General features: G+C 41.5%; 1 protein-coding gene and 1 non-coding gene across 2 annotated transcripts; both read right to left on the reverse strand.

The window, feature by feature from the left end:
• Positions 1 to 3853: 3853 nt before the first annotated feature.
• LOC121328213 (adiponectin receptor protein 1-like) lies at positions 3854 to 15578 on the reverse strand. Its single transcript, XM_041272762.1, has 8 exons — positions 15493 to 15578; positions 12492 to 12709; positions 10585 to 10788; positions 8406 to 8577; positions 7340 to 7526; positions 5826 to 6013; positions 5222 to 5415; positions 3854 to 4733 (listed from the first exon to the last, which is right to left on the reverse strand). Exons 2-8 carry the CDS (start codon positions 12597 to 12599, stop codon positions 4605 to 4607), a joined length of 1182 nt encoding a protein of 393 aa, XP_041128696.1. The 5' UTR covers positions 12600 to 12709; positions 15493 to 15578; the 3' UTR covers positions 3854 to 4604.
• A 1616-nt stretch (positions 15579 to 17194) lies between these two features.
• On the reverse strand, positions 17195 to 17266 carry trnae-uuc. The gene has a single exon. It is a non-coding gene; the product is annotated as a tRNA-Glu (tRNA).
• Between the last annotated feature and the right edge of the window lie 6048 nt (positions 17267 to 23314).

Here is a 23314-nt window from a genome sequence, read left to right on the forward strand (position 1 = left end):
GTCATGGTCACCTAGCAACAGCCTACAATGGGAACCAGAGGCCACAATACTGAAATGCTCCCAACTGCCAGTTCTTTAATAACTCCCATCATTTTAATTGTATAAACAAGGCAATAATTCAGCCTTGCATTCCTGTAGCTTATTGTCATGTAGTGTTTTTTTTTTTGTTTTTTTTTGTCATAGTGGCTTCAAAATGTCTTTATTTAGGTTTTTTACTGCCAACACCTTAATACAGTAATCGGAATGTTAAAAAGAGATTAAAATGACATTTGCTATGAATTTATGCATTTGCATAAAAGGGCAATGCATATGGTAATGTTATAGCAGTGTGCAAAAATATGAGAACACCCCCAGTTGCTACTGTAGTTGTGATTTGTTGCGCGTATGAAATTAAACCACTGGAACTGAAAATCTTGGAAAATGGTAAAAATACGCTAATTAGCGATTGTCTAATTTATAGGCCACTCATGCAATGAATTTAAAACAGTTAGAAAAAAGGAACATATAGCCAAAAATGGTAAAATGCACAAGACTTTTTAGAAGTTGTCTAATTAAAGCACAAAGGGGTCTACCGTTTTCACACAGGAGTGCCTGCTGTTTCTATATCGCCAATTACTGAGCGGAAATTGAAATTCTCACACCCAGAGGTGTTTTCATGCAGGTAGGAATATAAAAGGACAAATAATATGATCACTATATATATATATATATATATATATATATATATATATATATATATATATATATATATATATATAGATATATATATATTATACACCACACATATATATTCAACAGTAAAACCATGCTGTGGCATTATTGCGGCTTTCAAAGCAGTCAAATACAGACATCAATTGTTCAAAAGTGCTTAAGATTAATTTGGAATTGCTTGGAGAACTCAAAAACGAATATTTGTCTTATTAAACACAGGCCACATTAGAACTGGCACTTCTGTTTTTAAAACAGGTGAAGACACTGCACTTTGGGAACTGAAAAGGCAAGCATAGTGCTGGCTGAAAGGTTCTGCATATTGTGTCCATTAATCTTCATCTTTGAAACAGTTAGGGTGGCATTCTGTAATGTGGCTTCTAGTGATTTATCAATACAGAAGACATCAGTCTTGAGTCAGTCTTTTAAGCAGTGGCTTAAACCTGTCAAGTCCAATAATGACAAATATGTCATTAAAAAAAAAAAAAAAAAAAAAAAAACATTCCCCACCCACCACACTATAAATTAAATAAAACCTACTAGCTTTTCAACAAAAAGGAACTTAGTCTTAGTGACTGTTATATGCCAAGCAGAATCTCTGCTGTTCAGTTTCACTGTAATTTTGAATCCTGTTAACCAGCGATAACATTTACAGTTTGGGAAAAAAAAAAAAAAAACACCATCACAAAGGCCCCCCTTCACAGTACAGCACAGAACGCCACGGAATGCATCAGTCTCATAACTGACTTCAATTAAAAAGCAGTGGCTGGTTCCATAAGCATTTCATAGTAGAATGCATTTTCCTGTATCAAAGGTATTAATACCCAGCATGGATTTAATTCCCTTGTGTTGATTTCTGCAGTGTTTGAGCGTTGCAGAAAAAGCCACAACATTTATCAGATAAAAGCTACACTTGGCAAACGTTGCCCTCGCAAGTATAAAAAAACACTGGTAATGAGGACATGAAAAAAAAAGCGTTCTGCATTGTTAAGCAACTTGCTTACAAGACAACTCAAGATGACACTGGTTTTTGCAGGGATTACTTCCAACAATGTATCGACTGCACAACAGAGAGACGCAGCTACTCCAACACAGTAAGACTGCATTCGCCAGTACGGCACGTGTAAAAATCAAGTCACATGTAACACTATCCAAAAATATCCCAAAGAACAGATTCAACCTTTTCGACCGTATCAAATATTTTGACACAACTGGTGGTTCCAGTTCAGTTGGTCTTGGTAGGTCCAAACTTGCAATTGATCAAAGGCTGTCTCTGTCTTGGCACAGTACAGTAATTGTAGATTCTCAGTGCACAGTTGATGCCCTGTCCTTTGTGCAAGACATCTTTGTAACACATATTATGATAATATTTCAGGAATCAAAAAGTTTTGTTCAGGGTCAAAGAATTTTATTGGCTGCAAAGAATGTCCATCATAAGGGGAAGCAGCTGATTGGTTAAGGAAGGAAGGTCCTGTAAGTTGTGGAGCTATTTCACGCCACAACTCTGGCCAAAAGTCTAGCATCACCCTATAGGATTAACTAATTTTGTTCCATAAAGTTGAATGGAACCTGCTGAATAATGTTACGTTAACATATTGAATTACACACCACTTTGTAGTTTTCCACATTCTTAATGGAAAACTGACAAAAAGTCAATTTTGAAATCCAACATGAAATACTACTGTACTACTATTATGGCTTCCAGTAGACTTTTGCGAGATCATTGCATGATGCTAAATAAAAGATCTTAATAATGTTCATATAGTTTTTTTCTATTACATCTCAATCCTAAAACTCTAGTGGTGCAAAACTTTTAGCCACAGCTGCACACAGACTAGGTGCCATGTTTTGAAATGGAAATGCAGGCAAAACTACACAATGTAAACCTATATAGTGCATAGATGTCCATGGCACAAAAAATATATGGAAATATTTTGTTATCCGTACAAAGACAGGTAGGCAGATCATAAAAAAAAAAAAAACACAAAAAAGCACTCAAGTTGGCAACAAGAAAAATATATAAAACAAACCAATAAACTATTCAATACATAAATAAATAAATTCATTTTCATGGACGTTACTTGACATTAAAAAAAAAAAAACACACACAGACTTTAGATATACTAAAGATATTAATTATTTTTCAACTATATACAAATTACAGTGCTTTCACGTCGTATCTTTGCATTTTGACCAAAATGTCCAGGGCTAGCTTGTAAAAGTATCGCGATAGTCATTAGTTTTTACTACTGTTTAAAAAATCGTTACAACAACACAATAAAAGCATACAGCTCTGGCCAAAAGTTTAGCATCCCCCAATACAATGAACTCATTTTGCCTCATAGAGCCCAATGAAAGCTGCTGAATAATGTTCCATTGTTAACATATTGAATCACACACCCTCTATATAGAATAAACTCACTCAGAGCCCAATGAAAGCTGCTGAATAACATTCCCTTTAACATATAGAATCACACCCCCTCTATATAGAATAAACTCACTCGGCTTCATAGAGTCCAATGAAAGCTGCTGAATAACGTTCCCTTGTTAACATATTGAATTACACACTGCTTTGTTGTTTTCCACATACTCGACGAAAAACTGTTGAAAAATGTGACCTAAAACACAGTACTGCTATTATGGATTTTGTAGTTTCTTTGATAACACGATGTCCAATAAAATATCTAAATTATGTTCATATAGTTTATTATGTCTCAGTCCTAAAATTCTAGGTTATGCAAAACTTTTGACCAGAGCTATAGTTTTACTGTTCCATTATTTTAGTTGATAGTCCAGGACGTTTACTTTACTTAATATATTTTTTTTTTATCTGCAGGGACATAAGCTTCTTATGTTACTACTTGCAGCAATAACAGGTTATAACTCACATTTTAAAAGGTTATTGTTTCCTCCCCATGTGTTTTGCTTTTGTTACAAATAGCATTTTCACTGTCCTTATGGAACAAACATATATTTAATATATGGTAGAAAAGTATGATCCTTATATGTTTTCATATGCAGAAATTGGCCCCTTTTTTATATATTTAAAATATATGCAATATATTTTAAATATATTTTAGTCTGTAATCCATATATTTATTTTATATGGATTACAGACTAATGAAAATATATGGTGCAACATATATTTTCAACATGTAAAATAAAATATGGATTATAGACGAAAATTAACATAAAAAATATGTTTTTTCCACAAGGTAGCTCATGTGTCAGAATACATCAGCTTACGGAGAGGTATGTAAAAACTTTTTTTTTTTAAATTGCACGAGAGAAACATCGAATCAAAAAGGTAGTCAAAACCACCTTAAAAGGGGGGGGGGGGGGGGGGGGGGGGGGGGAGACCTAGGGAGAGAGGATTATTTAGCAGTGGAAAAAAATGCTACATTAATGCTAATCAAAAGCTGTGGAACCATCTGCATGTGTATGACTGGTTACACATGTAGAAAAGCCTTGTGATAGGTGGGTTAGCAAGAAACGTTACATAATCAACCAATCACAGTTCTCGGAATAAACATCACAGCGTCTTTTCAACAATTTGTCACTTTGTGAGGGACAACAATCAATTGTCTAAACAGTAAAGCACGTGGCAAACACGGATGGAAATAAGAGGGGGGGGGGGGGGGGGGGGGGTACTTTTCAGAGAGGAGTTGAGCGTTGTAATATTTTTATTGCACAGAGGAGAGGGTACGTAAGTCGTCTCCCCCCACCCAGGGTAGTTGAAAAACATTACCCACCCAGGACTTTCTCAAATCGGGTTACCTTGGAGCAGACTCGCCCATCCCGGATTCTCTCGCAGTTCTTTTAAATGACAGAGAGAGAGAGGGTCTGTTGCCGTGTCTGAGATGCTGTCTGTCTGGCTGGCTGGCTGCCGCTGGTCCTCACAGCATGGTGTCCGCAGTGCATCCCCCTCCCAGCGAGGAGCGGAAAGCCTGGAGCTGAGACACCCCGTGCAGGTGAACCACGGCCCCAGCCACCACCAGCACATGGAAGATCTGATGGGAGTGGAACTGTGCAGACACAAGACACAGGTCAGTGGACCGCGATTTTGAGGCCACAGCTGTCTCTCTAGGTGAATGCATTACTACTTTAAAAACCAACGAGCGACACAATTTTGTGTTTGTAATATGTTCTGACCCATATTATTATTTTACATATTCCATGCTTCTTACACTTGCTATGCTGCATTCACAGTTGTGTCTGCTCTGTATTACACATCATGTACTCGGGGTCGACCCCAATGTTGCACCTGGCAGGGAAGAATCTCTCAGGTCTGCTATATACTATAAAGACATTTCAGAGGGCTATATTGCATCAATTTCAGGGTCTAGTGCTATATATTATAAAGACATTTCAGAGGGCTGGATCGCATCAATATCAGGGTCTAGTGCTGTATATTATAAAGACATTTCAGAGGGCTGTATCGCATCAATATTAGGGTCTGCTCTATATTACACATCATGCATTTGAACGGGGTTCACCAGGAGCTCAGACCTACCCAGATGTCACACCTGCCAGGGAAGAATCTCTCTGGGATGCGGGCTGCGTACAGGGCCACTCCCAGGATGTAGCAGATCGCCATGAGGAACAGCCAGCCGATCTGTCCCACTGTGATGGCGTGGATTAAACCCTCGGAGAACATGAAGTGAAGGGTGGGCACCAAGCCGCTGAGCCCCAGCCCCAGGAATACCCCTGCCACGAGAAGGAAACTTGATTTCATATCACGCAATTTAAGCACTGAGTAATTAAACCAGGCAGAATTGAGGTATTATTAATTTTTATATTTAATAGGGTAGAAATAACTCACTCCAACAAGCCATATTAGTAGTACAGCATTTCATCTTGGATTTCAAAACACCACATTTTTCAATTTTTGTCTGTCATATGTATATGGAAAAAACTCAAAGCGGCGAGCAATTCGATACATTAACAAAATAATGCAGCAGGTTTCATTTGACTTTCTGAAGCAAAATTATTCATTCAATAGGGGATGATGCAAAACGTTCAGGCCCAGAGCTGTACGCTCATCGACACGTCTGTCTACTCGGCTTCTTGTAGTTTTGGTGCAGCGTTTTGAAGATTGTGGGTTCAGGGCTACTTACCTGCGCGCACGGCTCTATACTGGGGGGTAGCGAAGCGGTCCCACTGAGACACCACGATGGCTGTGATCCCCAGCACACAGATGATCACCAGGTAGATGAGGCGAGGCTGAGGGGAGCAGTAGAAGGAGTAATACAGCCAGGGGACGAAGCTGCCCATGATTAGGAGAGCAATACCAGAGTAATCTAGTCTGGGAGCGACAGAGAGAGACAGAGAAAGAGAGTTTATTCATACGGACAAGGATTTCACTGACGTGCCTACTCTCCTGTTACTATAATTATTATTTAATTTGGCAGACGCCTTTATCCAAGGTGACTTACAGGGCAATACAGGGTTACAATGCAAGATTCATGTAGTAGTTTACAGTAAGTGCAAATAATAACACTACTAGAATACAATACAAACTAGGAGGCAACAAGTTAGGATAACAGCGAGTGCAGGCACTCTTGTAATCGTTTAATAAAATCACAGACGGTTTGTTTAATCTGACACGGGATAAGTTTGGCTTGGCGATCTGGTGGTTTAAAAAAAAAAAGGACTTGACACCAGAAGGTCCCCGATTCTAATCCCCACTCAGCCACTGACTCACTGTATGTGACCCTGAGCAAGTCACTTAACCCTTAGTGGTCCTGTGTTGGACTAGGTCCGACATTATAATTTTCCCTTTCCAGTCCGATGTCGGACCCTGTCCGATATCAAAAAGACCCCAAGCACAGGCCTCTAGTCGTTTTTTCTCCGGAAAAAGCCGAGAAAACCTTTCAATGGCCGAGTGACTGATAGGAGCCGCAAAAAAAGGTGTATCTGATAGCCCCATGCATCACAGAGATAACACGGACATAAACAAAGGACATAGCTGCTTCTGCATCCAGCGCCCAAAGAATATCACAGACATCTGCAGAGCTTTTTGAGATGTTACAGTAATAAAATAATGACTTGGATCGCATTATTGAGGAGTTTGGTGATAAGACGAGTGATCAGGACAGGATTTACCAGTATGCAGGTCTAGAAAGAGGTATGTGAAAAATACAGCGAACAAGGGATGGGGCTTGGCTGGAGATGCAGTACTGAGTGTCCTTTTGCGATTCAATGCCTTTTAAACCCATTTTACTCTGAAAAATAAATATTTTAAACAGCACGTGTAAAATAAATTGGACCGACGCGCCTGACAAGCCCTGAATAAATGGACCATTAAAGAAAAGGGCTTGACACCAGGAGGTCCCCAGTTCTAATCCCCGCTCAGCCACTGACTCGCTGTGTGACCCTGAGCAAGTCCTTTAATCTCCTTGCGCTCCAGCCTTCGGACAAGACGTAAAACAAACGAGGTCCGATTGTAAGCGACTCTGCAGCAGCAGCAGTTGTTGATGATGCATAGTTCACCCCCCTAGTCTCTGTGAGTCGCTTTGGAGAAAAGCGTCTGCCGAATGACTCTATCAGAATGGCGCTGTCTTGTTTTGGGGGGCAGATGAACGTCCCAGCTTCTAAGTTGCTTACTCGGCCTGTGAGCTCAGGTGCTTACTTGGAGAAGGTACGGGAGACCTTCTCGGAGTGGCAGTAGACGGTGTGGAAGAGCCAGGAGAAGCACAGGCACATCACAGCTCCCAGGAAGAACATGCCGAGCACAACCTTCTCCTGTACCGGGGACACAAAGTTAATGTTGGGGCTAAACATGTAGCCGATCCCCAGGACCAGGAAGAAGCAGCAGCCTGGGGAAGCAAAGCAGAAAAAAAAAGCATTTATTGAAAATTAAAAAAGCCATGGAGTTCGAGTAGCTTTCCTGCCATAGAAAAAAATATTATGCATTATAAAAATAGATGCAAAAGATAGGAAACTGAACATGGTACAGTTAGATACACAGCGATCGAAGGGGATACACAGGCCAAAGGGTGTTATAGGCATTAGGTCTTACTGCGAGTTTCACAGACCCTGATCTTGAACTACGTAATGTTACTTTAGGGAATACAGCCCCAGATTTGCGCTAATTGTAGGAAATGTATTTCTACGATCAGAATGTCAATGCACTTGTCATGTTTAAACCACAACAGGTTCTCTGTAAATAGATTGCATATGTTTATGGCAGCTTTCGTCTGGTTTTTTTTTTATTGACTTATAATATGTTCGGTAGCTGCCTCTAATCAAGTTGAGAGTGTACTTTCTCTTGCACTCTTTGTAGGACCCGAAACAGCAAACAGTGCGAGAGAAATACAATCTCAACTTGGTGAGGCCACTGAACACTTGAAAAACATACACTAATACACATGTATTTGTTTCACAGAAAACGTTGCAATTTGGTGTGATAACTTTCACAAATCTGGTCCTTATGTGACAGGAACAAAAAAGGCAAAGACATAATGTTTATATTTCATTCCTCAGATACAGTACCAGCAAAGGATTTCCTAATACTGAGTTATTTTCTTTCTCTTGGCTATAAATGGTCTGATTGTGAAAGATCAATAATGCTGGCTTTTCTTTGGATTTCAAGAGTGAGCGAGTGAGTGAGTGAGAGTTGGTCTGCAGTAAACACAGTGTGGCAGACGTGCATGACCCCTGACACCCGTCACTCTGGCCGAGATGCTTAGCCTCACCGATGAGATGTGTCCAGATGTTGCCTGTCTCTGTATGCATTCTGAAGATGCTTTGGAAGCAGGCTCTGAACGACGGCATGGGAGGGCGGTGCCCATGCAGCAGAAAGTCATTGTCCTTCAGCCAATCAGGGAGCACGTCGTGAGGGATGACTCGCCATCGGCCCTCCCACACCTGCAGACGAAACACGCAGGGAGACGATCACAACGCAGACGAGGCAGGGGATCTGTGTTCCCAAGCAACACCAGATTACACGCTTTACTGCTTAACTCAGTTTCTTATACAGGGCACTGATGAAGGCACCAGCCAGAACGCCTTCTATGTGACTTTGTTTTTTATAGTCTTAACCTTAGAATTCTGATTGAGCGTTTTTGAAGTTATGGGCGTGTTCAATAGAGAAATGTTCTGTCAATTCTTTGCAGAACGTAGAACTCCAAAACCCTTCAGAAAGGTTAACCCTTTGCAGTCCTACGTCGGACCAGGTCCGACATTATAATTTTCCCTTTCCAGTCCAATGTTGGACCCTGTCCGACATCATCAAAAAGATGTAAAGCACAGGTCTCTTGTCGTTTTTTCTCCGGAAAAAGCAAAGAAAACCTTTCAATGACCGAATGAAACTGAAAAATGGGTGCAGCTCATACCCCCTGCACCACAGAGATAACACGGACACAAACAAAGGAGAGAGCTGTTTCCGCATCCAGAGCTAAAAGAATATCACAGACTGCACAGGTTTTTGAGATGTTCTAGTAATAATATAATGACTTGGATCGCATTACTGAGGAGTTTGGTGATAAAACGAATGATCAGGAGAGGATTTATTAGTATTCACGTCTATAAAGAGGTATGTGAAAAATACAGCGAACAAGGGGTGGGGCTTGGCTGGAGATACAGTATGGAGTGTCACTTTGCAATTTAATGCATTTTAAACTTGTTTTACTCTGGAAAAATAAAAATAAACAGCACGTTTGAAAATAAATTGGACCTGATGTGTCTGACAAGCGCTGAATAAATGGACTGCAAAGGGTTAATTATATAAGAAATACACAAAACGCACAGCCTTGGTCAGCACTCCATTAAATTCTACTCACAGAAGCCTCAAGCTGAGAATTTGTCTTGCTGGATGACTGAGATTCTCCAGCCTCTGCTCTCTCCCACCCTTTGCTACGCACCTTGCTTGAGTCCTCCAGCTCCACCTTGCTATTCAACCTTCCTCTGCTCTCCTTGATATCAGAGCCCCTTACATTGCGAGGGACAGAGGCGCAACTAGGTTGCCCTAATTTGTACTTGCTGTTAAGCCTGTGTTTGTGCCCCTTTGGTTTTGGGTCCTCAAATCTCATCTCCATTAAATTCAGGGCTATAAAAGGATGAAAGCGGGTGTAATTTCCATTAGCTGCCCATAAGGTGGCACCACAGTAAACATCTTGTGCAGTCACCACCAAAAGCTGTAATTACCCTACTGCGCACAGTGATCTTGAATTTTGTTCTTCAAAACACCCAGAGCAGTGTTCTTATTCTAACAGTTAACAGTAATAACAACAACAAATAGATATGAACAAAACACAAAAAAGCTTGGCTAGACTTTTCTACCACCTTCTACGCTAACATGGCTGCGATACTGACATTAGCCGAAACGTTTGCCTACTTCTTACAGTTTTTGTTCCCGAGAGTCTTCTGCGGTAGCGGGCTTCGTGATGTCATAATGGGGCTGTGATGTCACATGTCAAGACCAGGAAACGCAAAAAGCTTTTTGTGGCTGCAGTATTGAGTGTCCTTTTGCGATTCAGTGCCTTTTAAACCTGTTTTACTCTGAAAAAAAAAAATTTAAACAGTATGTGTAAAATAAACGCCGAGTGTGAAAATAAACTGGACCCGACGCGCTAAACAAGCACTGAATAAATGGACCACAAAGGGTTAAGGTTTTAAACTTCCTGTATAAATTATATAGAGGATACACCAGGAACGTACATAGGGTCAGGGATGGAAAGCAGACTCCCGTTGCATAGCAGTTTGATCCCTTCCTGGTTTAATAAGACACACCTGAGCTTGTTATACACTGTAGCTGATCAAGCTCACAGTAAAACTTGGAGCAGGAGAAACTGCTATGCAATTGGTGTTTAGTTTATATCCCTGTAGAGCACTGTAGTATGCCTTGAATAACCCGGACATTAAAAGAGGTGTGACCTTGAAAACGAACTCCTCCATTTTCTCCATAGCATGATGCGCCTGCAGGGGCAGCGTAAGGACACGGACCGGATCTACTTCCTCGGCCTCTTCCTCTTCCTCTTCCTCTTCCTCCTCCTCCTCTTCCTCCTCCCGGGCTCCGCCCTGCTCCTCTGCGTCACGCTGCTCCTCCGCCTTCCCATCAACCACCTCTCCTCCTCCGTCCTGTCAGAACAAAACGAGGTCTGTCAGTCACCGGCACGGCCACACCCACCCCGGGTCCACTTCAGAAGCAATTTGGTTCGGCTGAGGTATTCTTATATAAAAATACATGGAGATATTCAAATTACAATTTACACACATATACAATTCTTTATATATATATACACACACACACACACACACACAGTACCAGTCAAAAGTTTAAGTACACCTGCTTGAAACCAGGTTTTTCATGATTATCTATGCTTTTAACTGTATAAACTTGTCTATAAAACACTTAATATTTCATTATATGATACATGTACTTATATAAGCTGATAATCACATGTGAGTTGCATTCAAAAATTTAATTTTTAAATGAAAATGCAAATCTTGTCAATTTCAATGAAATGGTCACCCAGAGCAAGGGGATTTCAGTCTGAAGCCCAAGTCAGTTAAAAGTCTGAAATGTGTATAACACGGTGTTAGAACACTGGCCTAAGTATAAAAGTGTCTTTGTTAGATGTTCTCCGAGTTAACTAGCATGTTACCTAATTAACCTTTTGTCACCAATTATTGTTAACAGGCAAGGGTCCATGATTACTATAAATATAGGTAGCATAGGAACAAGGTTGTCATTCCTGAATGTAAGGGAGCAGAAAATGACAAAATACGCTCAGTTAAGCAAAGAAGAAAGACAGTCTGTAATTACTTTAAGAAATGAAGGTCAACCTTTAAGACAAATCGCAAGAACTTTGCAAGTGTCTGTAACTGCTGTGACCAAGATCATCAAACGATTTGAAGAAACTGGCATTCAAGAGGACCAAACAAGGTCAGGCAGGCCAAGGGTGACCTCAGAATCAGAGAACAAGTTCATTCGGGTCACAAGTCTGCGAAACCGGCGATTAACTGCCCCTGAAATACAAGCTCCGCTAAATGCTACTAGAAGTACAGATGTTTCAACATCAACTGTTCAGAGGAGATTGCGTGAAGCTGGCCTAACTGGAAGAATTGCTGCAAAGAAACCATTGTTAAGAGTGCAGAATAAGGGGCCAAAAAACACAGAAACTGGACACAGAAAATATTGACAGAAAAAATTAGGCTTTGCCTTGTAGATAAATATTGCTTGTTTTTTTGTTTATAAATAGCTCCACACAAGTGCAGCCATTTCCAGAGATAATAATACATATATAACAATAATAAAATAACAAATTGAAGAAGTTTGTTTTATTCCTGCACACAAATCTACATAGATAAACGCCACGGGTCACAGTGACCCCAAACATCTTATTTGTATGCATGACCTGTTCTAAAAAAAAAAAAAAAAAAAAAAAAAAAAAAACAAAAGGTTCTGTTTTCTGTGTATAAGTTCATGACCCCAACTTAGGAAAAGTCATCAAATATTTTACAGAAAATGAAAAGAAAAACAGCATTTAAGCTAATTGGAAACTAGAGTCAGGTGAAATAGACCCGAAACCTAAAAGGAGGGTTAATTTACTAATCAGAATTTATGTATAACCTCAGTACTTTACCATCTGTGCGGTAACTGAATAATTTAACAAAAACTAGAATCAAAATGGATTTACCATTTGAGCCCCGCCAGGACACCCCTCTAGGTGTTTTCAATACTTTACAACAACAAGACATAAAGCAAACCATGATAAAAGATCAAATCAATACCTTAGGGTTTGCCTTGTTTTTCATGGACTTTGCACCCCTGAGCTTACCGTGTCCTGGGGTGCAGTACCAGCCTGCTCCAGTAGGTGTCTCTGTGGTTTCTCTTCAGGCTCGAGCAGGGCGGGGCCTCCCTGGGAGCTGGGGGGCGGGAAAGCCATGGTGTGGGGCAGGGAGCTGGTCCTGGGAAACTGGTGCCTAAATCGATCGCCCAAGATCAGCTGTGCAAAGTCTCTATTCACCCCGCGAGCTCCGGGATTCACCTCCACATCTGGAGGGGGGGGGGGGGGGGTGGGGTGAGGAAAACATGAATTTTACCCAAGGCCAAAATGCTTCTCCTTCTTTTGGATTACTGTGTGTCTATGTAGTCAGTGCCACAGCCCCCTAGATATATTTTGGACCAGTTGGCTATACTTTATAAGTCTTTGAGTCAATGTGAGTTTCACTGTGAAGACAGAAAAACCCATGCAATTTGGTGAATCACCCTGACCTTCTGATACTGTCAAAACATTGTGCTTAGGAATGTCCTCACCAAGTCTCAGCCCAATAGGCTGAGCGGTTCTCAATATACTGCAGGCTTGTTAGACCTTTCTTTTAGGGCACAGAGTATCAGAAGAAACGTCATTTCTCATGCGCTCCACTGTGCCGATTATGAGTCACCCTCCAGGCTTTGCTTCACATGAACGACTTCAATGGCAGATGGGTTTTCTGTTATGACAGCAGCACCGAAAACACCCCAGGGTTCAGATGACTAGAAACTGTGTGACCTTCAGTTTATAATGGCTTGCTTTTTCTATTATCTGATTCCCTCAGCTCCAACTACTGAGCTAAACTGCTTCCCTCTCTCCCAGTCCCAATGCTCTAACCACTGTGCCACACTGCTTCCCTCACTCCTAGTCCCTCATCTCTATCCACTGTGCCACACTGCTTCCCTCCCTCCCAGTCCCTCCTCTCTAACCACTGTGCCACACTGCTTCCCTCCATCTCTATCCACTGTGCCACACTGCTTCCCTCCCTCCCAGTTCCTCCTCAACTCCCAGTCCCTCATCTCTAACCACTGTGCCACACTGCTTCCCTCACTCCCAGTCCCTCATCTCTAACCACTGTGCCACACTGCTTCCCTCACTCCCAGTCCCTCATCTCTAACCACTGTGCCACACTGCTTCCCTCACTCCCAGTCCCTCCTCTCTAACCACTGTGCCACACTGCTTCCCTCACTCCCAGTCCCTCATCTCTAACCACTGTGCCACACTGCTTCCCTCACTCCCAGTCCCTCATCTCTAACCACTGTGCCACACTGCTTCCCTCACTCCCAGTCCCTCCTCTCTAACCACTGTGCCACACTGCTTCCCTCACTCCCAGTCCCAATGCTCTAACCACTGTGCCACACTGCTTCCCTCACTCCCAGTCCCAATGCTCTAACCACTGTGCCACACTGCTTCCCTCACTCCCAGTCCCTCATCTCTAACCACTGTGCCACACTGCTTCCCTCACTCCCAGTCCCAATGCTCTAACCACTGTACCACACTGCTTCCCTCACTCCCAGTCCCAATGCTCTAACCACTGTGCCACACTGCTTCCCTCACTCCCAGTCCCAATGCTCTAACCACTGTGCCACACTGCTTCCCTCACTCCCAGTCCCAATGCTCTAACCACTGTGCCACACTGCTTCCCTCCCTCCCAGTCCCTCATCTCTAACCACTGTGCCACACTGCTTCCCTCACTCCCAGTCCCTCATCTCTAACCACTGTGCCACACTGCTTCCCTCCCTCCCAGTCCCTCATCTCTAACCACTGTGCCACACTGCTTCCCTCCCTCCCAGTCCCTCATCTCTAACCACTGTGCCACACTGCTTCCCTCCCTCCCAGTCCCTCATCTCTAACCACTGTGCCACACTGCTTCCCTCACTCCCAGTCCCTCATCTCTATCCACTGTGCCACACTGCTTCCCTCCCTCCCAGTCCCTCATCTCTATCCACTGTGCCACACTGCTTCCCTCCCTCCCAGTCCCTCATCTCTAACCACTAACCACTGTGCCACACTGCTTCCCTCCCTCCCAGTCCCTCCTCTCTAACCACTGTGCCACACTGCTTCCCTCCCTCCCAGTCCCTCATCTCTAACCACTGTGCCACACTGCTTCCCTCACCCTCCCAGTCCCACTGTGCCATGCTCTAACCACTGTGCCACACTGCTTCCCTCCCTCCCAGTCCCTCATCTCTAACCACTGTGCCACACTGCTTCCCTCCCTCCCAGTCCCTCATCTCTAACCACTGTGCCACACTGCTTCCCTCCCTCCTTCCCAGTCCCTCATCTCTAACCACTGGAGCCACACTGCTTCCATCCCTCCCAGTCCCTCAGCGCTAACAAATAAGCTACGACGACTTTCTCCAAGTTACCAAGCTAAAAACAATTAGGTCACAAGCAAATTCACCCTCCCAGTCCCTCTGCAATAACCACTAGACCGGGTCAGGCTGTTCTGAGCTAACGGTGCGGGCAACAACAACAACAACAAAAAAAGCAAGCAAGAGAGATATGGCAAAGCAATAGGCAGAGACTGGGTCAACGGTTTAGAGACGAGGGCCTGGGAAAGGGAGGAAGACTGGCCTAGCGGTTGTGGTTATAGGCAGTGGGATTAAAAAATGATTATTAAAAAATAAAATAAAAGAAACAAGACACGGCACAGGCAACTAACGGGAGGGTTGGGGGGATAGCCGGATTGCTTTACGCCCCCCCAGGCTAGACCAACATAACAAAGGAGGTTACATTTATTAATCCCCTTTGTGTAAAATGCGTTTACAAATGACGTAGCGGCACAATTTCGCTGCAAACAGCACAGGTCAATGAATGAATAGAAACACATAGCAAGTTTGTATCAATGTTATAAGTAGTGCGTGCAATAAGATAACGAAGCATCGCACGTCATGCTTTTTTTATGTGTTATTTATTTATTTATTTTTACAAGCAACAAACAGCTAAAACCAGCCTCGGCTGCATTATCCTTTTAAACACGTCTCTCTATGTATGAGATCAATGTTAAGAAGCGTTATGCACAAACCTTCCTTCTGCACCGTTATTAAATGCTGTCCTCTTATCTCACCCAGCCGCAGATCCGCTTCAGCAGTAAACAACGGGGCGGAAGAGACTTCCGGGTGGCGCACACTCGCAATCTCGGCAGCTGATTGGCTCAGCGTTGAGCAGAGCCGGTGCTTGATTTGCTGATCCCGTTGTCTGTTAAATCCCCCCCACATTAATTGTGAACACCTGGGCCAGTGTGGGATTATAGAGAAAGACGCTCCGCCCCTTTATTTTTTCTGTACAGTATATATTGGCCGCCGCTCACTCTGTGTTGTAACATATTTACTGCATTGTCTATTCGTGTTCCATTTGAATCTGATCGTTTGCTACTGATTTTATTATACTTTGCAACAGCTGTTATCTGTAATGGGATATTCTCTAATGTGATATTTTGTAATGTGATACTTGATAACAATTGTAAGTCGCCCTGGATAGGGGCGTCTGCTAATAAAAAAAATAAAAAAATAATCAACAACAACAACATAAACGATAGTAATGTCATTTGCATAATTTATAGGAGGCTGTGTGGTCCAGTAGTTAAAGAAACGGGCTTATAACCAGGAGGTTCAACTCCCAGCTCAGCCCCTGACTCGCTGTGTGGGACCCGGAGCGAGTCACTGAACCTCCTTGTGCTGCGTCTTTGGGGTGAGACGTTGTTGTGAGTGACTCTGCAGCTGATGCATAGTTCACACACCCTAGTCTCGTATCTTGTAAAGCGCTCTGTTATGGTGGGCTGCTATGAAAGGCGCTATATAAAAATTATTATTATTAATGCAGGTGCCGACCTATCTCCTAATGACAGCTCCCTTGTATGTACGCCTGTTAGCCGTTTAGAATGCAAAGCTGTATTACATTTGGAAAGTCAGGCGTCAATACACACTGTATAAAGATGTCAGAATGCACATACAGATTCAGAGTTCAGATTGGTGACATCATTCTAACAATGGCAATGCGTATTTTCCAATAGAAAGTCTATGTAGGTGATGATATAGTGGCCTCTCGTGGCTTTTCAAGGTACTGGTAACAGACAGCGTCTATGTTATTCTTAGCTGGTCAATTATCGAGGATATTCCATGCAAAAAATAAGGATAAATAAATACATGTTGAAATAAATACATGGACATTTATGTTGTTATTTATTTATTTCACTTTGTCCACTTGCTATTTACATTTCACTGTGCCACTTTTATTTCTTTGTTGAGAAATGCACACACACACGTGTTTGCAGTGTCTCACTGCTTTACTTGAAATAGATTTGCAGCAAAAATGAAATGACACTTGCGAATCAAATCGATGCACTCTCTACTCGCAGTATAACTTTGAGAAAACTGGTCAGGCCGACATCGATTATGCGTGCCCGGCCGGATCAGGGGTGGTGGAACCGTATCTATGGCTGGAACAATCTCTGCCAGCTAATGGAGTCGTTGATACAGCTCACTGTCTGTGAAATACATAAATAAATAAATAAATAAATGAAAGAAAGAATGAATAAATACATGCAAACGTATTTACTTATTTATTAATTTATTTATTCCTGTATTTATTTATTCATTCTCAATGTTGGCATTGAATTTCCTTCATAGTCAATTACACAGAAGATTTAAACTACTGTTTTAAATGAGGTTTAGGTTGAATATTTATGTATTTATTTATAATTAGAAAAAAAAAATCAAAAATTTTCATTCCCATACCGGGAGTCGAACCCGGGCCGCCTGGGTGAAAACCAGGAATCCTAACCGCTAGACCATATGGGAACCTGCAAGAAATAACCTAAAACTCAGTGGCTGTATGTGTTTTAAAAAAAAAAAACTACAATTTACAGACGGGGATGCCTAACAGTGCCATTCAAAATATAACTCGTCCCACCACATTTCCTCCTAGTCATAAAAAAAGACACACACGCTGTATCGTCATCATTCGGACCACCAGCGAGGTCAAAAAAAAAAAAAAATCCCGGCATGGGAAATAACAATTTTGTTTTTCTTTTGCATAAGTAAATCCCATTTTTGAGTAGTCCTGAAAAAAACCAGCAATTTAGGTCCGGGGTTCACAGAAACCCGATTATAGCCGTGTTTGTCCCACATGGCCTAGCGAGACTGGAAATGGGGTTTAATATGTTCTGTTTCAGGAATGGCATGCAGGCGAGTTCAACAAACGTCATGCTCCTCAGTAGCTCGCCGTGATCGTATAGTGGTTAGTACTTTGCGTCCGGGTCACGGCAGGAGGAATCCTCGCACGGCAGAGGGGCTGCATTTTTAATTTTTTAATTTTACGAAACAAAGCTATTCCTGTTTTTCAAAGTAAATCTCTCATTATTATTATTATTATTATTATTATTATTATATTATTATTATTATTATTATTTAAAGCTAGCTAGTCACACGTTCGTTTCGGTGATTTGTTATAACTTCAGAATACCGTACGTAAAAATATAAATAATACAAGGTTATATCTGAGGTATTTATTTATTTATTTATTTATTGGCTGTTTAATTTATTTTCTTTGTGCATTTTACGCCTTCTTAAAAAACGTCATTGCCAGGCTGTCTTGTAACATCAATAAAGAGAATGGTTCTTTAGTGACGTCTAGTGGCTTACAAAGAAATGGCACCACCTGACCAATATCAAGGGCCCGTTTCACAAAGCACTGCCAGCACTAATTCATGGAACTGGACTTCGCAGACTGCTAGGAGAGCTTTGTGAAAGTAGTCTCTGAACAACTGTATTTTTGGTATAAGCAGTTAACCCACGCCCTAGGAGGTAACAGCATCTGTTTTTTTTTTTTTTCAAATAATGTCTCAGTCTTCAAATTCTAGGTGATGTGGATATCGGTCATGTTAGTGATAGCTCAAATTTGAAATGCACAGTCCTAGGATGCAAATCCATCTATAAAAGCACCTTTTTGTCAAAACAATGCAATACTTACCTTCTGCAATACTTACCGGCTGCTTGACAAACAGAAAAATGAAGGCAGAAAAGAGGCCATAATATTAGGAAGGGGAAACTAGTGAGTTGATCAGGGCAAAATATTTCTGTAAACGTCATTTTTCTGTGCGAACATGAGGCACAGCAGAGTAACACCAAAGACAATGTTAACATATATTCATTTGCCCCAGCTTTCTTTTTCAAAGTGTCGCTCCCTGTTGAATAAAATACCTTTTCATTCAAGCACACTGCAGCCAAACAAGTAACGCAATTCAAGTTTCACAAGACCAATGAACTCACACGGACCGCTTCGTACCCACACATTCTTAAGCTCCGCAACTGTCACTTTTTTTTTGTACTGGAGAATGTCCTGACCAAGTTTCCGTGCTAATCGGTTGTCTTGACACAGGTCCAATCTTTAAGACTACGGAACCTGCAAGGGCTTCTGGGAGTTGTAGTCATTCTGAAACGTGAGTTGAAGGTCATCAGCGGTCAAAGGAAGTTTTTGAAGAAGAATGTCGTTTTACTTGCCATTTGCTGTTGGTTTCAGATTGGTTTTGAAACCACAATTTGTTCATTACGAATGCTGTTTTTGTCTCTGTGCATGAGCCTAGATACCCAATTGCACATATTCCAACAGCACAACACACAGAGAGATACCGGTATTCGTATGCCATATTTAGGCCTTTGATTAGATTTGCAAAGGCTGGGATCCAGTTGGGTTTTTTTTTTTAGCTGAAAAATGTGTAAAAAGACAGACACTTCGCAGCCCTAGAATGTGATCCTCTGAGTAACTTTTGCAAAGGAATGTCCCTACCTAGTTTCATCACTAGTAACAACAAACACACCGGCCATTCTACAGCCACCTCCCCCCCCTAAAACACAACCCACAGTTACCTTTATTTGGAACGCTTGAGCACCTCTTCAATCAGGCTCCTTCACATTGAATGGACTGGCTGCTTTCTTTAAATACCCTGCACCTGGTTATAATTTACAATAACAGTCAGGTGCAAGTGATAATTAACTAATAAATAATTCAACAATTAGGTTTTTGGCAGGATATTAACCCCCTTGTGATCCCTGAGTAACTTTTGCAAAGGAATATCCCTACCCCCTAGTAACAACCCACCGGCCATTCTACAGCCACCTCCCCCCCCTAAAACACAACCCACAGTTACCTTTATTTGGAACGCTTGAGCACCTCTTCAATCAGGCTCCTTCACACAGCAGCAGCCCAAACTGGCTGCTTTCTTTAAATCCCCTGCACCTGGAATATATCAAATAGATTCTATCTTCTACCCACCATCTATATTTGTATTATATATATATATAAATCCTATACTGGGGGAGCCTATATATATATATATATATATATATATATATATATATATATATATATATATATATCTATATATATATATATATATATGAGGACGTTCCATTAAGGGAATAAGGGATCCTCTCTCAAGAAAATGGGAGTGATTGCATTGGTTTTCCTGAGATAATTGCATATATTACTTCAGGACAAGAAGTCTTTTTTTCTTCTTTTTCGATGGACTCAACGAACCGCTGTAATTTTCATTTTTAGTAACATGCCATGACCCAGGAAGTGCATATACAGGACACTTTCAAGAAAACGTTCAACTTCCTTTACACTTAAGTAGTACCAGAAAGCAAAGGAAACACATGCTTGCTGGAACATGTGATCCTCTTGAGACTTATGTCTAGCTAATTAAAGTGCAAAGTAGGTAGGATTTCTGGTAAACTATTACTTTATATCTACACTAAATTGTTTATTTATGAAGCTTATATAACTTTTTCCTTTTTTATTTCTTAGGCAGAATCACAACAAGTTGACCTGCAGAACTACAATAATAATAATAATAATAATAATAATAATAATAATAATAATAATAATAATAATAATAATAAATAGATACATACTAAAAGAATTACTTTGTAACTGGTTTTATTTCAATATACATTGTCCTACAGCTCTGGCCAAATGTTTTGCATCACTCTATAGAATTAACTAATTTTGCTTCATAAAGTCGAATGAAACCTGTTGAATAATGTTATGTTAACATATTGAATTGCACACTGCTTTGTAGTTTTTCCATATACTTAATGAAAAACTGACAACAATAGAAAAATGGGACATTTTGAAATCTAACATGAAATACTGTACTACTATTACGGCTTCCGGTAGACTTTTGCGAGATGTGTGTGTGTGTGTGTGTGTGTGTGTGTGTGTGTGTGTGTGTATATATATATATATATATATATATATATATATATAATATTCAATTATGTTCTTTATGATGCAAAATTTTTTGGCATCTCTGTAGATCTCAACTTACGTGAGTTTGCAAAGAAGCAAAACAGCGAATGTGTATTTTTATTTTATAAAAGGATAACTGGCAGCAGTTCTACGTTTGTATGCCTTATTTTCAGGTTGTGTGTTACTGTTTCCTGGATCGCCTTAGAAGTCTTTTTAAAGAATGTCACTGGCTGAAAAGCTTGTCAGTCTTTAAGGGAAGCAGCTGGTTGGTTATTGACAGGAAAGAAGGCGTTGAAGGGGTGGGGACAATTCCAATCTCCAGGTGAAAGCAAACCTAGGAAACGTGACGCCACTTTGACAGGAACAGCGGATTGAAAACTGGTTGCAGGAGACCACTGGGAGACCTAGTTTGAGGGAACTTTGCTGTATCAAACCCCAAGACTCCCCTGGTGTGCCGTGCAATGGACTAATCTCCTGAAACCAAGTTCCCTCAGCTTTAGGCATGCAAACACATAATTTTCTTTCACTTATTGTGGTAGCAGATAGTATTTTTTTAAAAACAATGTTGTTGCTTTTGTGTAACGTTTGATTCAAAACTGCACATGGTATATTTTATAGAATTATATGATCTAAAACCACTTGTTTATGAGACCGGCTATGGATTCGTAGCGAAACAACTTTGAGCGATTTGTTTAGCAATCTGTTTGTACTGATGAAGTCAACTTATTGGAACAGCTAATAAGGAATCATTGTCCCACTGCCTGCTTGTGCTAATCCCAGCCATTGGGTTCCAGTTTATCAGCACCAGTACAGTACTATGCATCATAATAACATGCATTAAAAACTACCAGATGCCTATCTGGGTTTTGTCTTGTTAATGGCTGCAGAGTGGTTAGGATGTCATTATTAGCAGAGACATTAATGTATTTATTGAGAAGACTATACAGGGAGGCTGGCAAGTTTCCAAATTGAACATATCCATCCTCATATGAGGTCACCATGCATGAAAGAGTTAATACATTACTGTGGTAAAGTGGTGAGTGGATACAGGTGAGTGCAGTGCAGGTACAAAACACACAATTGCTTTCAGGTGCAGGGGTGTTTATTGATAATAATAACAATATCCAGACCCCTAAGGCAAACATCTGTAAATATTAAATGCTGGAGTGATACTGCGGCGTGCATCACTTGTAACTGTAATCCCCAGGTTTGACCTACAACCAAAAGGCCAGGTTTTACACCCACCCACACTTAGCACGAAACACAAACACAAGACAGTGAGTGACATTAAGTGCTGGTGGTGATTACAGTACTGTGTGAAATGCTGGGGTGAAAGTGATGTCCTGGGTAATGCTGGCTTGTACTCCTGCTCCGGATCGTGTTACTGATAGTCTGAAAAGACAAACAACAGCTGCAGCCGACACTTTCCAAACACTCACGGTTTTAGCAATACTTCTACTCCTTTTAGATTAACTCCAACCATTTACAGAAGGAGCAGATTACTTTGCCAAGCCCCTATTTTATACCCTCGCTCATGACCCCTTGGTTAACGAGCGCATCCGCTCCTCCAATCCACGGATGCCACGCCGTTTCCCGTTCAGGTCACTGAGTTCGGGTACCGTAGCTCCGCCCCTTTTCTAACCGGCCGACTTCCACCTACCCACGGGAATAAAGTGTCAAGCCTTTTAGTCCAGGATAATCTGCTCCCTTTATCTAACACCTGTATCTAACACCAAGCATCATTTGATCTCTGTCACAATTATTTAGTAACCCTTAATGCTAATTAATTTGTTAAGCACACTCTCTACAAGCCTGTTAAATGGAAAGCTTGGTATTCACTCACTTCCAGTCTTGGTGAAAACTTCCATCTTAACTTTACAGGTAGCCAGTGCAGCTGTGCAAGACGGGAAGTGATGTGAAATCAGTTTCACTATAAATGCTCATGAGTGCTGATGCAATTCACATATATTATAATACAGACAATAAGAGGTTGGCTTCAATTCACCTGGATTTAGGGCATAGGGAAGGAGACACTCCTTCACACAGAGAGTGGTGAGGGGATGGAATGGGTTACCTAGTCATGTTGCTGAAGGAGACTCTTCTTCACACAGAGAGTGGTGAGGGGATGGAATGGGTTACCTAGTCATGTTGCTGAAGGAGGCTCTTCTTCACACAGAGAGTGGTGAGGGGATGGAATGGGTTTCCTAGTCATGTTGCTGAAGGAGACTCTTCTTCACACAGAGAGTGGGGAGGGGATGGAATGGGTTACCTAGTCATGTTGCTGAAGGAGACTCTTCTTCACACAGAGAGTGGGGAGGGGATGGAATGGGTTACCTAGTCATGTTGCTGAAGGAGACTCTTCTTCACACAGAGAGTGGTGAGGGGATGGAATGGGTTACCTAGTCATGTTGCTGAAGGAGACTCTTCTTCACACAGAGAGTGGTGAGGGGATGGAATGGGTTACCTAGTCATGTTGCTGAAGGAGACTCTTCTTCACACAGAGAGTGGTGAGGGGATGGAATGGGTTTCCTAGTCATGTTGCTGAAGGAGACTCTTCTTCACACAGAGAGTGGTGAGGGGATGGAATGGGTTACCTA

This window comes from Polyodon spathula, chromosome 16, assembly GCF_017654505.1.
Source record: "Polyodon spathula isolate WHYD16114869_AA chromosome 16, ASM1765450v1, whole genome shotgun sequence".
Classification (NCBI taxonomy): Eukaryota; Metazoa; Chordata; class Actinopteri; order Acipenseriformes; family Polyodontidae; genus Polyodon; species Polyodon spathula.